Source organism: Triticum urartu, chromosome 3A, assembly GCF_056163025.1.
Source record: "Triticum urartu cultivar PI428250 chromosome 3A, HENAU_Tu73, whole genome shotgun sequence".
Lineage (NCBI taxonomy): Eukaryota > Viridiplantae > Streptophyta > Magnoliopsida > Poales > Poaceae > Triticum > Triticum urartu.
Window position 1 is genome coordinate 32,470,397 of NC_141875.1, and position 14,986 is coordinate 32,485,382.

Sequence of the window (14,986 nt, forward strand, 5' to 3'; positions counted from 1 at the left end):
ATTAGACTCGGTACAAAAGATCAGCCACTCCCAATACAAAAAAAGATCAGCCATTCAGCACCCTATGTCCTAAGCGCACAACGTAAGGCCTAGCTTTTGAAGGCCCAGCCGCCCAAGAGACTCATGCGTTACAAGGAAATTACTATTGTTTAGTAATATATATGTTTAATATACACATAATTATTTTTATAATATTCGAGAATTTTATGTTCATATTTTTAATGAGCTTAACGAGCCAGCTCGCGAGTTATACGAGTCGAGCCAATTTTGGATTTGAGCTTGTTATAATAACGAGTCGAATCGAGCTAGCTCGTTAACGAAACGAGCTGACTCGACTCGGCTCGAATTCCAGCCCTACTTGTGTATTAGAAGCAGTCATTTTTTAAGGAATTTACCATTCACCCAGGTGTAGGGTGCATTTGCACCCAGAAGCAGAATCACACTTTCACTAAACTATCTAAAGTTATGCATCAAACTAGATTATTTTGGAGAGTCCCTCCACATTATGATAAAGTAAGTATAGATGACCTTCATCCTATAACAGACAAGACCTTGAAAGTATATTTCTGGTTGGAGAGGGAAAATTGAATTACCAAGGAGGAAGAGCTGTTCTCATGGAAGCGCGAACAGCCCGCATTCCTATTTATCTTATCTCTTTCTTCCAATTCTCTAAGTGGGCCTTGGACCTTGGACCTGATTAATACACAAATGACCCATTGCTTGTGAAATGATTTTTTTTGGCGGGTGATTTGTGGAATGATTTTGAGGGGCATACGAAATGTCATCTTTTTTAGGGATGTCTCTAGATTTTATTCAATCAAAACATGATTCAGCATCTTAGGGTAGATTATGTGCTTTGCAATTCATAAAAGTATATATGTATTTTGAAAAAAAAAAGTAAAAGGGAAAAAGAATAAAAGTACAGAAAAAACAAAAAAGTAAATAAACGTAATACATATAGAAAAAACAGAAACCCAATAAATACAAAACATGAAAAAGGAAACCGAAAAAATAAACATGAACCTTCCATACGGTTCTGAAAAGGCCAATGCTAGGTGCCGGCAAGCCGGCCCAACTTTCGGTCGGCCGGCCCCTAGCCGTTCGATATGGCCTCTCCTAGTCGTCCGATGTGGACCTCTCCACCCTCGACTGTCTTCTTCCTCTGGTCAACGCAGCGCTTTATCCTCCCGCAACCAATCTTCTTCCCGTGTGCGCTCCCTGCTCCCTGACGCTGCTCGCAACACCCCCACCCCCTTGCCAAAAAACTGACTGGCCCCCTTCCCCGCGGCCTCGCTTTGAACCAATTCCTCGCCATGGTCGCAACCCCTCGCCGTCACGGTTGCAGCACCCGTATCTCGCCGCTGGCAAGTCTCGCCTCGCACGCCACCGAGCTCATGGCGCCCATGGCAGCTGGTTCCAACATCTGGTGTTGCCGGTTCTACCATCTCCGGGAGGCGGTTCCAGCTTTCGACGCCTCGGCCATAGCTTCATTTAGGGCCGCATGTAGCAAAACGCGACACCTGTTGTAGCTTTTTGCTATACGGTTGCAGCAAAAATGCAACGCCGCCCGTCGTCACCCAAGAACTGCTCCGTCGATGTAGCAAAGCAATCCATCGGTTCCACCTTTTGCCACTGCTGGTTCCAGCAAAAACAATCTATAGTTCCAACATCTGCCTCGTCGGTTGTAGCAACCACCGCCGCCCATCCCAGCACCCATGGCCAGTTCCAGCAAAATAATGTCGCCGTTTCCAGTATCTCCTGGTGCCTGATGTAGCACCATGGCGTCTGGACGCATCTTCTCCAGCACCGATGGGCCGTCCCCGTGTCGCCGGTCGAGGTCGTTGCAGCTCCGGCCATGTCGCCGGTCGAGGTCGTTGCAGCTCCACAGTGTTGCCGGTTGGGGCCATTCCAGCTCCAACGACCCACGGTTGTAGCATCCGCCACCGTCGTTACAGCATCCCGTCAACGCCGGTCTCCAGCACCCGCAGCACCGTGGCCCGTCGATGGGTGCCGTCGTTGCCACGGCTTGGATTTTTTTACCTCAAAAAGACCTCTTTATTCAATAGATAATAATGTTACATCGTTCACCAATGTTACATCGTTCACCATGAGAGGTACAATAGAGGGGGGAGGATCATCCAACCAGACCCTACTGACCTGGAACTTAGCTAACTGGGCTAGCAACCTACCCTGTTGTCGAACCACCTTGGCGCACCTTTGTACCCGGCTATCGCCACACCTAGGAGACATTTTGTTGTGTTCATATTGTTAAACCATTAGAATGCTGTAAATTGTTAGATAAATATTAAAAATATACATAACTAGAGCAATATATTAAATTTATTTTAAAAATGGCATGACCTTCACTAACAGTGAATCAAATGGGTGCCAGAAAAATGATGAATCAACATTTCTCCAAAACATTGACGCTCGTGTATATTTTCCTGAAAAAAGGAACCACACGGTGCAATACACATATCACAATTTTTCCTTGGCTTTATGGTTGTTACCACATGCATGGCATACACATATAATCATTCATACATACATGAAGAAATTGAAAACAATGTGGAGTCTTTTCATAGGATGATGTGACTTCTATCCATGCTTCAAGATTTGTGCTACGAATCGGACGACAACCAACGCGTTCGGGCTCATAGTGTTTGTTTAAATTATGGACCCCGATAAATCCCAAACGTTCGGATTTTAAGCATGTCATCATGAATGTTTTTTTCATGACAACTTTAGTTGACGCGAGGTGGCAACTTTGTCTCAGTTTGCTTTTTGTCAGAAAACTGTCATGTTTGCCTACCTCCCGTGAACTAAAGTTGCCATGAAAAACGTTTGGGTTGCCATGCTTAAAATCTAAACGTTCAGGATTTATCATTTCCGTAAATTATTGGGTGGCAAAAAAAACCCCACCAAAACAGACTATTATGGAGTATAATTTTTAAACTCTCGTCGAAATAAAGTACACGGTGACGATGGATGGTAAATGACATGCATCGCTAGCCACAGTTCAAGAAATTTTGAAGTTTGAGTTTGCACGATGTCATTGTCATCGCTCCGTCAGACATGGCACATCACATTATTGGCGTTCTAGGGAGTAGCTAGCTCGTTGATCCTCGGACGAGGTCGACGAACCGTGCGAGATTCCGGCGCGACGACGACCCGCCGTCTGCGACGGCGCCGCGAGCAACGTCCCTCAGCGCGAGCGCCCTGGCCTTGATCTCCGCGTCGCCCAGCAGCTCCTCCACCTTGCCCCGTATCGCCTCTCTTCCCACGAGCGTCCCCGTCGTCTCGCCGGCGGCCACCTGCAGCCCCGTCCGCCACACGTCGCAGATGTAGCCCCGGTCGAGGAACTGGTCCGTGAAGTAGGGCCAGCACAGGAACGGCAGGCCGTTGACCAGCCCTTCCAGCGTCGAGTTCCACCCGCAGTGCGACAGGAAGCACGCCGTGGACGCGTGCGCCAGCACCAGCTGCTGCGGGCACCAGCCCACCACGCGGCCGCGCGGCCCGGCGCGGCGGCGGAGGTCCTCGACCCACTCCTCGCTCGCCGAGTCCGGCCTCACCACCCACAGGAAGGGCCGGGAGGTCAGCGCCAGCGCCTCCGCCAGCTCCACGAGCTGCGCCCGGTCGAAGATGGCGAAGCTGCCGAACGCCACGTACACGACGGAGCCGGCCGGCTGCGCTTCGAGCCACGCCGCGCAGGTGGCGTCCTCGGCCCAGAAGCTGGCGACCGGCTTGTCGGAGAGGAGCGGGCCCACGGTGAGGACGTCGGGGAAGAGCGCCATGGCTCCCGGCTCGAGCTCTTGGACGGGAAAGGAGAGAAAGGCCTCAAAGGGTGGCCGCACCCCTCCCCATGGGCTGGTCTGAATTGGACAAGGGAGGGGGGTGCCCCCTTCCTTCCTTCTCCTTTTCCCTTCCCTTTCCTTCTCTCCTACTCCTACTACTTGGAAGGGATCCTAGTTCTACTAGGAAAGGGGGAATCCTACTCCCGGTGGGAGTAGGACTCCCCTAGGGCGCGCCATAGAGAGGGCCGGCCCCTCCCCTCCTCCACTCCTTTATATACGTGGCCAGGGGGCACCCCATAAAAACAACAATTGATCTCTTGATCTCTTAGCCGTGTGTGGTGCCCCCCTCCACCATAATCCACCTCGATCATACCGTAGCGGTGCTTAGGCGAAGCCCTGCGTCGGTAGAACATCATCATCGTCACCACGCCGTCGTGCTGACGAAACTCTCCCTCAACACTCGGCTGGATCAGAGTTCGAGGGACGTCATCGAGTTGAACGTGTGCAGAACTTGGAGGTGCCGTGCGTTCGGTACTTGATCGGTCAGATCGTGAAGACGTACGACTACATCAACCCGTTGTGCTAACGCTTCTGTTGCCGGTCTACGAGGGTACGTAGACAACACTCTCCCATCTCATTGCTAGGCATCACCATAATCTTGCGTGTGCGTAGGAATTTTTTTGAAATTACTACGTTCCCCAAGAGTGGCATCAGAGCCTGGTTTTATGCGTTGATGTAATATGCACGAGTAGAACACAAGTGAGTTGTGGGCGATATAAGTCATACTGCTTACCAGCATGTCACACTTTGGTTCGGCGGTATTGTTGGATGAAGCGGCCCGGACCGACATTACGCGTACGCTTACGCGAGACTGGTTTTACCGCCGTGCTATGCACACAGGTGACTAGCGGGTGTCAGTTTCTCCAACTTTAGTTGAACTGAGTGTGGCTACGCCCGGTCCTTGAGAAGGTTAAAACAGCACCAACTTGACAAACTATCGTTGTGGTTTTGATACGTAGGTAAGAACGGTTCTTGCTAAGCCCGTAGCAGCCACGTAAAACTTGCAACAACAAAGTAGAGGACGACTAACTTGTTTTTGTAGGGCATGTTGTGATGTGATATGGTCAAGACGTGATGAGATATAAGTTGTTGTATGAGATGATCATGTTTTGTTGAAGTTATCGGCAACAGGCAAAAGCCTTATGGTTATCTCTCTATTGCATAAGATGCAAGCGCCAAATAATTGCTTTACTTTATCGCTATGCGATAGCAATAGTTGCAAGAGCAATTGTTGGCGTGACAACCATGTGATGACACATTGATATAGATCAAGATGATGGAGATCATGGTGTCATGCCGGTGACGATGGAGATCATGACGATGCTTTGGAGATGGAGATCAAAGGCACAAGATGATGATGGCCATATCATGTCACATATTTTGATTGCATGTGATGTTTATCTTTTATACATCTTATTTTACTTAGTTCGATGGTAGCTTTATAAGATGATCTCTCACTAATTATCAAGGTACAAGTGTTCTCCCTGAGTATGCACCGTTGCGAAAGTTCTTCGTGCTGAGACACCACGTGATGACCCGGTGGGAGTAGGACTCCCCTAGGGCGCGCCATAGATAGGGCCGGCCCCTCCCCTCCTCCACTTCTTTATATACGTGGCCAGGGGGCACCCCATAAAAACAACAATTGATCTTTTGATCTCTTAGCTGTGTGCGGTGCCCCCCTCCACCATAATCCACCTAGATCATATCGTAGCGGTGCTTAGGCGAAACCCTGCGTCGGTAGAACATCATCATCGTCACCACGCCGTCGTGCTGACGAAACTCTCCCTCAACACTCGGCTGGATCGGAGTTCGAGGGACGTCATCAAGTTGAACGTGTGCAGAACTCGGAGGTGCCGTGCATTCGGTACTTGATCGGTCGGATCGTGAAGACGTATGACTACATCAACCGCGTTGTGCTAACGCTTCTGTTGCTGGTCTACGAGGGTACGTAGACAACACTCTCCCATCTCGTTGCTATGCATCACCATGATCTTGCGTGTGCGTAGGAAAATTTTTGAAATTACTACGTTCCCCAACAGTAGAGAGATAAATTCATGCAATATGAAATAAACCCCATCTTGTTATCCTCGATGGCAACGATACAATACGTGCCTTGCTGCCCCTTCTGTCACTAGGTAAGGACACCGCAAGATCGAACCCAAAGGTAAGCACTTCTCCCATGGCAAGAACTACCAATCTAGTTGGCCAAACCAAACGGATAATTCGAAGAGACTTGCAAAGATAACCAATCATACATAAAAGAATTCAGAGAAGAATCAGATATTATTCATAGATAGACTTGATCATAAACCCACAATTCATCGGTCTCAACAAACACACTGCAAAAAGAAGATTACATCGAATAGATCTCCACAAGAGAGGGGGAGAACTTTGTATTGAGATTCAAAGAGAGAGAAGAAGCCATCTAGCTACTAAGTATGGACCCGAAGGTCTGAGGTAAACTACTCACACTTCACCAGAGAGGCTAGGATGATGTAGAAGCCCTCCGTGATGACGGCCCTCTTCCGGCGGAGCTCCGGAATAGGCCCCAAGATGGGATCTCGTGGATACAGAAAGTTGCGGCGGCGGAATTAGGTTTTTGGCTCCTGTTCTGATCGTTTGGGGGTACGTGTGTATATATAGGAGGAAGAAGTATGCCGGAGGAGCACCGAGGGGCCCACGAGGCAGGGGGTGCGCCCTGGGGGCGCCCTCCACCCTCGTGACCGCCTCTTTTGTTCCTTGGAGTAGGGTCCAAGTCTCCTGGATCACGTTCTGTGAGAAAATCACGTTCCCGAAGGTTTTATTCCGTTTGGACTCTGTTTGATATTCCGTTTCTTCGAAACACTGAAATAGGCAAAAAAAATAGCAATTCTGGGCTGGGCCTCCGGTTAATAGGTTAGTCCCAAAAATAATATAAAAGTGGAAAATAAAGCCCAATATAGTCCAAAACAGTAGATAATATAGCATGGAGCAATCAAAAATTATAGATACGTTGGAGACGTATCAAGTATCATCATACTTTTCAATCAAAGAAGCAATTTCAGAAGCACCCTTAAAAGCAACAAATTCTTCAATTTGTTGAACATCATAATGATTATAAACACCCTTAGCATACGAAGATACGATTCCATTATTACTAAACTCACATTGATAGGGAAGGTGTTTCTTAGGGTTTTCAGAACAACAAGTAAAATCATATATTTCACATAAATTCCAAGCATAGCATTGCAAACATTGAATTTGACTCCATAATGTTTCCCTTTTTCAGATATACGGTGTCGCACATAACAAGCATGCTCATCTAAAGATTTGCCCTCAACTAAGCTAGTTGGGGTTTCAGCCCGAGCACATAGGGATCGAAGATGATCCAAGTAATAAGCTTCAGCAGTGTGATAGATTTTGAGTGGTTCTTCAACCATTGGTTCAGTAGGTACAACTATTTTTTTGGTATTTTGCGTTTCCTACCCGTAACTAAAGATAGAAAACAACTAAGAACAACAAATAAAAATTACTTAGCGATAAAGCAAACAAGCACACACGATAATATTCACCCCACGCTATTGCTCCCCGGCAACGGCGCCAGAAAAAGGTCTTGATAACCCACAAGTATAGGGGATCGCAACAGTTTTCGATAAGTAAGAGTGTCAAACCCAACGAGGAGCTAAAGGTAGAACAAATATTCCCTCAAGTTCTATCGACCACCGATACAACTCTACGCACGCTTGACGTTCGCTTTACCTAGAACAAGTATAAAACTAGAAGTACTTTGTAGGTGTTAATGGATAGGTTTGCAAGATAATAAAGAGTACGTAAATAAAAAGTAGGGGCTGTTTAGATAAAGAAACAATAAAGTAAATATAGCAAGTGTGGAGAAGTGGTGGTAGGAGTTGCGAAATTGCCCCTAAGCAATTGACTACTTTACTAGACCGATAGCAAGTATTATGTGGGAGAGGCCACTGCTAGCATGTCATCCGTGACTTGGAATTCTATGCACTTATGATTGGAACTATTAGCAAGCATCCACAACTACTAATGTTCATTAAGGTAAAACCCAACCATAGCATTAAGATATATTGGTCCCCCTTCAATCCCGTATGCATCAATTTCTATGCTAGGTTGAAGCTTCTGTCACTCTTGCCCTCCAATACATAGTCCTATCAACATACAACTAACCCTACGATGTGATCCACGCGCGCAATCATATGATGGGCACCAAAGGACAGCAACATAACCACAAGCAAATTAAATCAATCATAGCAATTCATCAACCACCGATAGGACAATGAAAATCTACTCAGACATCATAGGATGGCAACACATCATTGGATAATAATATGAAGCATAAAGCACCATGTTCAAGTAGAGCGTACAGCGGGTTGCGGGAGAGTGGAACGCTGTAGATAGAGGGGGGAAGGTGATGGAGATGTTGGTGAAGATGGCGGAGGTGTTGGTGTAAATTGCGGTGATGATGATGGCCCCCGGCGGCACTCCGGTGCCACCGGAAGCGAGGGGGAGAGAGCCCCCTCCTTCTTCTTCTTCCTTGACCTCCTCCCTAGATGGGAGAAGGGTTTCCCCTCTGGTCCATGGCCTCCATGGCACGGGAGGGGCGAGAGCCCCTCCGAGATTGGATCTCTCTCTCTCTCTCTCTCTGTTTCTGCGTTCTCAGATTCTTCCCTTTCACCGTTTCTTATATTCCCGGAGATCCGTAACTCCATTGGGCTGAAATTTTGACACGATCTCTATCCGGAAATTAGCTTTCTTGCGGCGAAAGAAGGGCTTCAGCCGCCTTACGGGGTGGCCACGAGGGTCAGGGGCGCGCCTGACACCCTGGGGCGCGCCCCCCTACCTCATGGGCCCCTCGAGCATCGTCTCGCGTGGATTTTTCTTCCCAAAAATCATATATATTCCAAAAAATCTCCGTCAGTTTTTATTCCGTTTGGACTTCGTTTGATATGGATATTCTGCGAAACAAAAAACATGCAACAAACAGGAACTGGCACTGGGCACTGGATCAATATGTTAGTCCCAAAAATAGTATAAAAAGTTGCCAAAAGTATATGAAAGTTTAATAATATTGGCATGGAACAATCAAAAATTATAGATACGACGGAGACGTATCATTCTCCGGCGTGCTTTCCGACTAGAGATGATTCCTCTAAAGGTTGTGCTGCTTTGCTCAATGCGGTTCCAATCTATTTCCATTTTTTGAAAAGTTTCCTCGTAGATGAGGTTTAATCCACTGCCGCCGTCCATGAGTACTTTGGTGAGTCGAAAGCCGTCCACAATTGGACTGAGGACCAGTGCAGCTGGTGCTCGGGCTGTTCGGAATTTAGGTTCGTCACTGGCATTGAAGGTAATAGCCGTGTCGCTCCATGGATTTATTGCTGCTACGTGGCAGATTTCGGCAATGCTGCGGAGTGTTCGCTTGCGCCTATTATTTGATGCGAAGGTCTCAAAGACTGTTAATGTTGTATTGTTATCCCTGGGATGGTGCTCTGTGGCATCTGGGATGAGCAGATCCTCGCCGCTTTTGGCCACCTGCCGGAGTATCCAACATGCTCTAAGGCTGTGTGTTGGTATGGCATCCGCTGTACTATGAATTTTGCAGGGTCCGTTGAGCCATCCCTCCAATACGGTTCCACGCCCTGTAGAGGGTTTTTGCTTCTTTGTAATTAACTCGGGTGTCTTATGATAGTGCATCATTTTACTTCGGACTGGGTGTATATTCGGAGCCGGATTATCCCAAAATTTTGTTTCGGTTTTCCAGGCACTTTCCATCACACAGTACTTTCTTACTATGGACGCCAAGTCGGCGAAGCATGATATGTCACGGTGACTTATGGCGTTAAGGATTCCCTTGTTCGTGCAGTTATTGCAGAAAAGTGAGACTGCGTCTTCCTCGCGGCAGTCCTTAACCTTGTTCATCACAAGGAGGAATCTGGCCCAATAATGATGTAGTGTTTCATGGGGATCTAGCCTGATATGGGAAAGATCGTTTATGTCTAGGTGGGTGGGTGGGTTTGAGTCCGAACCCCTACCCGATCTAAGACCGAGGGGCCGGGGGTTTCCGATCTTGGAAGTTCAGATTCCGGGATGTTGCCCGATGAGTCTGGCCCGCTGCCTGACTCTAGGTTCAGGGCATGGGTGATGTCCTCCCGTAAATGGGTATCCGGCTCGGAGAGCTCAGGAATCCGGACATAGTTAGTCCTCAAGATAGAGGAAGAATCGCCGCATTGTTCCTCCACCACCGCAACATGATGGGTGACCGGTGGAGAGTTAATCTCCCTTTGATCGGGTTTAAACCCAATCCGATCATAGTCCGTAGCGACTCGCAAGGCGGCGATGTGATCCAAGAGCTCGTTTAGGGAAGAGAGCTCCATTGGATCCATCTGCTCGGCGAATTCCGAGCCGACGTGGAGGCTGTTTTCGATGAACCGAGAAGTCATCGTCGGTGCAGCAGCCGAACAGGCGATCATGATGAAACTGCCTAGCCGGAGAGTTTGGCCGACAGCCAGGGCTCTGATGTCTACTACACAACCTTCTTCTTATAGACGTTGTTGGGCCTCCAAGTGCAGAGGTTTGTAGGACAGTAGCAAATTTCCCTCAAGTGGATGACCTAAGGTTTATCAATCCGTAGGAGGCGTAGGATGAAGATGGTCTCTCTCAAGCAACCCTGCAACCAAATAACAAAGAGTCTCTTGTGTCCCCAACACACCCAATACAATGGTAAATTGTATAGGTGCACTAGTTCGGCGAAGAGATGGTGATACAAGTGGTATATGGATGGTAGATAAAGGTATTTGTAATCTGAAATTATAAAAACAGCAAGGTAACTAATGATAAAAGTGAGCATAAACGGTATTGCAATGCTAGGAAACAAGGCCTAGGGTTCATACTTTCACTAGTGCAAGTCCTCACAACAATAATAACATAATTGGATCATATAACTATCCCTCAACATGCAACAAAGAGTCACTCCAAAGTCACTAATAGCGGAGAACAAACAAAGAGATTATGGTAGGGTACGAAACCACCTCAAAGTTATTCTTTCCAATCAATCCGTTGGGCTATTCCTATAAGTGTCACAAACAGCCCTAGAGTTCGTACTAGAATAACACCTTAAGACACAAATCAACCAAAACCCTAATGTCACCTAGATACTCCAATGTCACCTCAAGTATCCGTGGGCATGATTATACGATATGCATCACACAATCTCAGATTCATCTATTCAACCAACACAAAGGACCTCAAAGAGTGCCCAAAAGTTCTACCGAAGAATCATGACGAAAACGTGTGCCAACCCCTATGCATAGGTTCATGGGCGGAACCCGCAAGTTGATCACCAAAACATACATCAAGTGAATCACGTGATATCCCATTGTCACCACAGATATCCACGGCAAGACATACATCAAGTGTTCTCAAATCTTTAAAGACTCAATCTGATAAGATTACTTCGAGGGGGAAACTCAATTCATTACAAGAGAGAAGAGGGGGAGGAGAAACATAAGATCCAACTATAATAGCAAAGCTCACGATACATCAAGATCGTATCACCTCAAGAACACGAGAGAGAGAGAGAGAGAGAGATCAAACACATAGCTACTGGTACATACCCTCAGCCCTGAGGGAGAACTACTCCCTCCTCGTCATGGAGAGCATCGGGATGATGAAGATGGCCACCGAAGAGGGATTCCCCCTCCGGCAGGGTGCCGGAACGGGTCTAGATTGGCTTTCGGTGGCTACGGAGGCTTCTGGCGGCGGAACTCCCGATCTATTGTGCTCCCGGATGTTTTTAGGGTATATGGAGATATATAGGCGGAGGAAGTACGTCAGGGGGGCCACGAGGGGCTCACGAGGGTGGAGGGCGCGCCCAGGGGGAGTGGGCGCGCCCCCCTGCCTCGTGACCTCCTCGTAGATCCCCCGACGTGCACTCCAAGTCTTCTGGGCTTCTTTCCTTCCAAAAATGAGTTCCGTGAAGTTTCAGGTCAATTGGACTCCATTTGGTTTTCCTTTTCTTCGAAACCCTAAAACAGGGTAAAAACAGAAACTGGCACTGGGCTCTGGGTTAATAGGTTAGTCCCAAAAATGATATAAAAGTGTATATAAAGCCCATAATCATTCAAAACAGTAGTAATATAGCATGGAGCAATCAAAAATTATAGATACGTTGGAGACGTATCAGCATCCCCAAGCTTAATTCCTTCTCGTCCTCGAGTAGGTAAATGATAAAAACAGAATTTTTGATGCGGAGTGCTACTTGGTATAATTTCAATGTAATTCTTCTTAATTGTGGCATGAATATTCAGATTCATAAGATTCAAGACAAAAGTTCATAATGACATAGAAATAATAATACTTCAAGCATACTAACTAAGCAATTATGTCCTCTCAAAATAACATGGCCAAAGAAAGTTCATCCCTACGAAATCATATAGTTTAGTCATGTTTCATTTTTGTCACACAAGAATGCTCTCATCATGCACAACCCCGATGACAAGCCAAGCAATTGTTTCATACTTTAGTAATCTCAAACTCATAAACTTTCACGCAATACATGAGCGCAAGCCATGGATATAGCACTATGGGTGGAATAGAATAATGAGGGGATTATGTGGAGAGGACAAAAAGGAGAAAGTCTCACATCAACGAGGCTAATCAATGGGCTATGGAGATGCCCACCGATTGATGTTAATGCAAGGAGTAGGGATTGCCATGCAACGGATGCACTAGAGCTATAAATGTATGAAAGCTCAACAAAAGAAACTAATGGGTGTGCATACAACTTGCTTGCTCTCGAAGACCTAGGGCACTTGAGGAGGCCCATTGTTGGAATATACAAGCCAAGGTCTATAATGAAAAATTCCCACTAGCATATGAAAGTGATAACATGAGAGACTCTCTACTATGAAGATCATGGTGCTACTTTGAAGCACAAGTGTGGTAAAAGGATAGTAACATTGTCCCTTCTCTCTTTTTCTCTCATTTTTTTGGCCTTTTCTTTTTTTATGGCATTTCTATTTTTTTTGGGCCTTCTCTTTTTTTATGGCCTTTCTCTTTTTTTATTCCTCACTTGGGACAATGCTCTAATAATGATGATCATCACACTTCTATTTATTTACAACTCAATGATTACAACTCGATACTAGAACAAAGATGACTCTATATGAATGCCTCCGGCGGTGTACCGGGATATGCAATGAATCAAGAGTGACATGTATGAAAGAATTATGAATGGTGGCTTTGCCACAAATACAATGTCAACTACATGATCATGCTAAGCAATATGACAATGATGAATGTGTCATGATGAACGGAATGGTGGAAGGTTGCATGGCAATATATCTCGGAATGGCTATGGAAATGCCATAATAGGTAGGTATGGTGGATGTTTTGAGGAAGATATAAGGAGTTTTATGTGTGAAAGAGCGTATCATATCACGGGGTTTGGATGCACCGGCGAAGTTTGCACCAACTCTCAATGTGAGAAAGGGCAATGCACTGTACCGAAGAGGCTAGCAAGGATGGAAGAGTGAGAGTGCGTATAATCCATGGACTCAACATTAGTCATAAAGAACTCACATACTTATTGCAAAAATCTACAAGTCATCAAAAACTTCGGCACTACGCGCATGCTCCTAGGGGGATAGATTGGTAGGAAAAGACCATCGCTCGTCCCCGACCGCCACTCATAAGGAAGACAATCAAATAACACCTCATCTTTCAAATTTGTTGCATAACGTTTACCATACGTGCATGCTACGGGACTTGCAAACTTCAACACAAGCATTTCTCAAATTCACAAATGACCCATTGCTTGTGAAATGATTTTTTTTGGCGGGTGATTTGTGGAATGATTTTGAGGGGCATACGAAATGTCATCTTTTTTAGGGATGTCTCTAGATTTTATTCAATCAAAACATGATTCAGCATCTTAGGGTAGATTATGTGCTTTGCAATTCATAAAAGTATATATGTATTTTGAAAAAAAAAAGTAAAAGGGAAAAAGAATAAAAGTACAGAAAAAACAAAAAAGTAAATAAACGTAATACATATAGAAAAAACAGAAACCCAATAAATACAAAACATGAAAAAGGAAACCGAAAAAATAAACATGAACCTTCCATACGGTTCTGAAAAGGCCAATGCTAGGTGCCGGCAAGCCGGCCCAACTTTCGGTCGGCCGGCCCCTAGCCGTTCGATATGGCCTCTCCTAGTCGTCCGATGTGGACCTCTCCACCCTCGACTGTCTTCTTCCTCTGGTCAACGCAGCGCTTTATCCTCCCGCAACCAATCTTCTTCCCGTGTGCGCTCCCTGCTCCCTGACGCTGCTCGCAACACCCCCACCCCCTTGCCAAAAAACTGACTGGCCCCCTTCCCCGCGGCCTCGCTTTGAACCAATTCCTCGCCATGGTCGCAACCCCTCGCCGTCACGGTTGCAGCACCCGTATCTCGCCGCTGGCAAGTCTCGCCTCGCACGCCACCGAGCTCATGGCGCCCATGGCAGCTGGTTCCAACATCTGGTGTTGCCGGTTCTACCATCTCCGGGAGGCGGTTCCAGCTTTCGACGCCTCGGCCATAGCTTCATTTAGGGCCGCATGTAGCAAAACGCGACACCTGTTGTAGCTTTTTGCTATACGGTTGCAGCAAAAATGCAACGCCGCCCGTCGTCACCCAAGAACTGCTCCGTCGATGTAGCAAAGCAATCCATCGGTTCCACCTTTTGCCACTGCTGGTTCCAGCAAAAACAATCTATAGTTCCAACATCTGCCTCGTCGGTTGTAGCAACCACCGCCGCCCATCCCAGCACCCATGGCCAGTTCCAGCAAAATAATGTCGCCGTTTCCAGTATCTCCTGGTGCCTGATGTAGCACCATGGCGTCTGGACGCATCTTCTCCAGCACCGATGGGCCGTCCCCGTGTCGCCGGTCGAGGTCGTTGCAGCTCCGGCCATGTCGCCGGTCGAGGTCGTTGCAGCTCCACAGTGTTGCCGGTTGGGGCCATTCCAGCTCCAACGACCCACGGTTGTAGCATCCGCCACCGTCGTTACAGCATCCCGTCAACGCCGGTCTCCAGCACCCGCAGCACCGTGGCCCGTCGATGGGTGCCGTCGTTGCCACGGCTTGGAT

General features: G+C 47.1%; 1 protein-coding gene across 1 annotated transcript; it reads right to left on the bottom strand.

Moving 5' to 3' along the window:
- Positions 1 to 3,071: 3,071 nt before the first annotated feature.
- LOC147978194 (UDP-glycosyltransferase 83A1-like) lies at positions 3,072 to 14,811 on the bottom strand. The gene is made up of 2 exons (XM_087514668.1): positions 14,497 to 14,811; positions 3,072 to 3,872 (listed from the first exon to the last, which is right to left on the bottom strand). The coding sequence occupies exons 1-2, from the start codon at positions 14,809 to 14,811 to the stop codon at positions 3,111 to 3,113; spliced, it is 1,077 nt and encodes a 358-aa protein (XP_087370794.1). The 3' UTR covers positions 3,072 to 3,110.
- Between the last annotated feature and the right edge of the window lie 175 nt (positions 14,812 to 14,986).

What these genes read in the sequence shown, in the direction of transcription:
- LOC147978194 (XM_087514668.1), bottom strand. Translation starts at nt 14,811, where the DNA reads ATGGCCGGAGCTGCAACGACCTCGACCGGCGACACGGGGACGGCCCAT. An exon ending in GTTGCATTTTTGCTGCAACC is followed by an intron (nt 3,873 to 14,496) that starts GTATAGCAAAAA and finishes TGTCCAATTCAG; the next exon opens with ACCAGCCCATGGGGAGGGGT.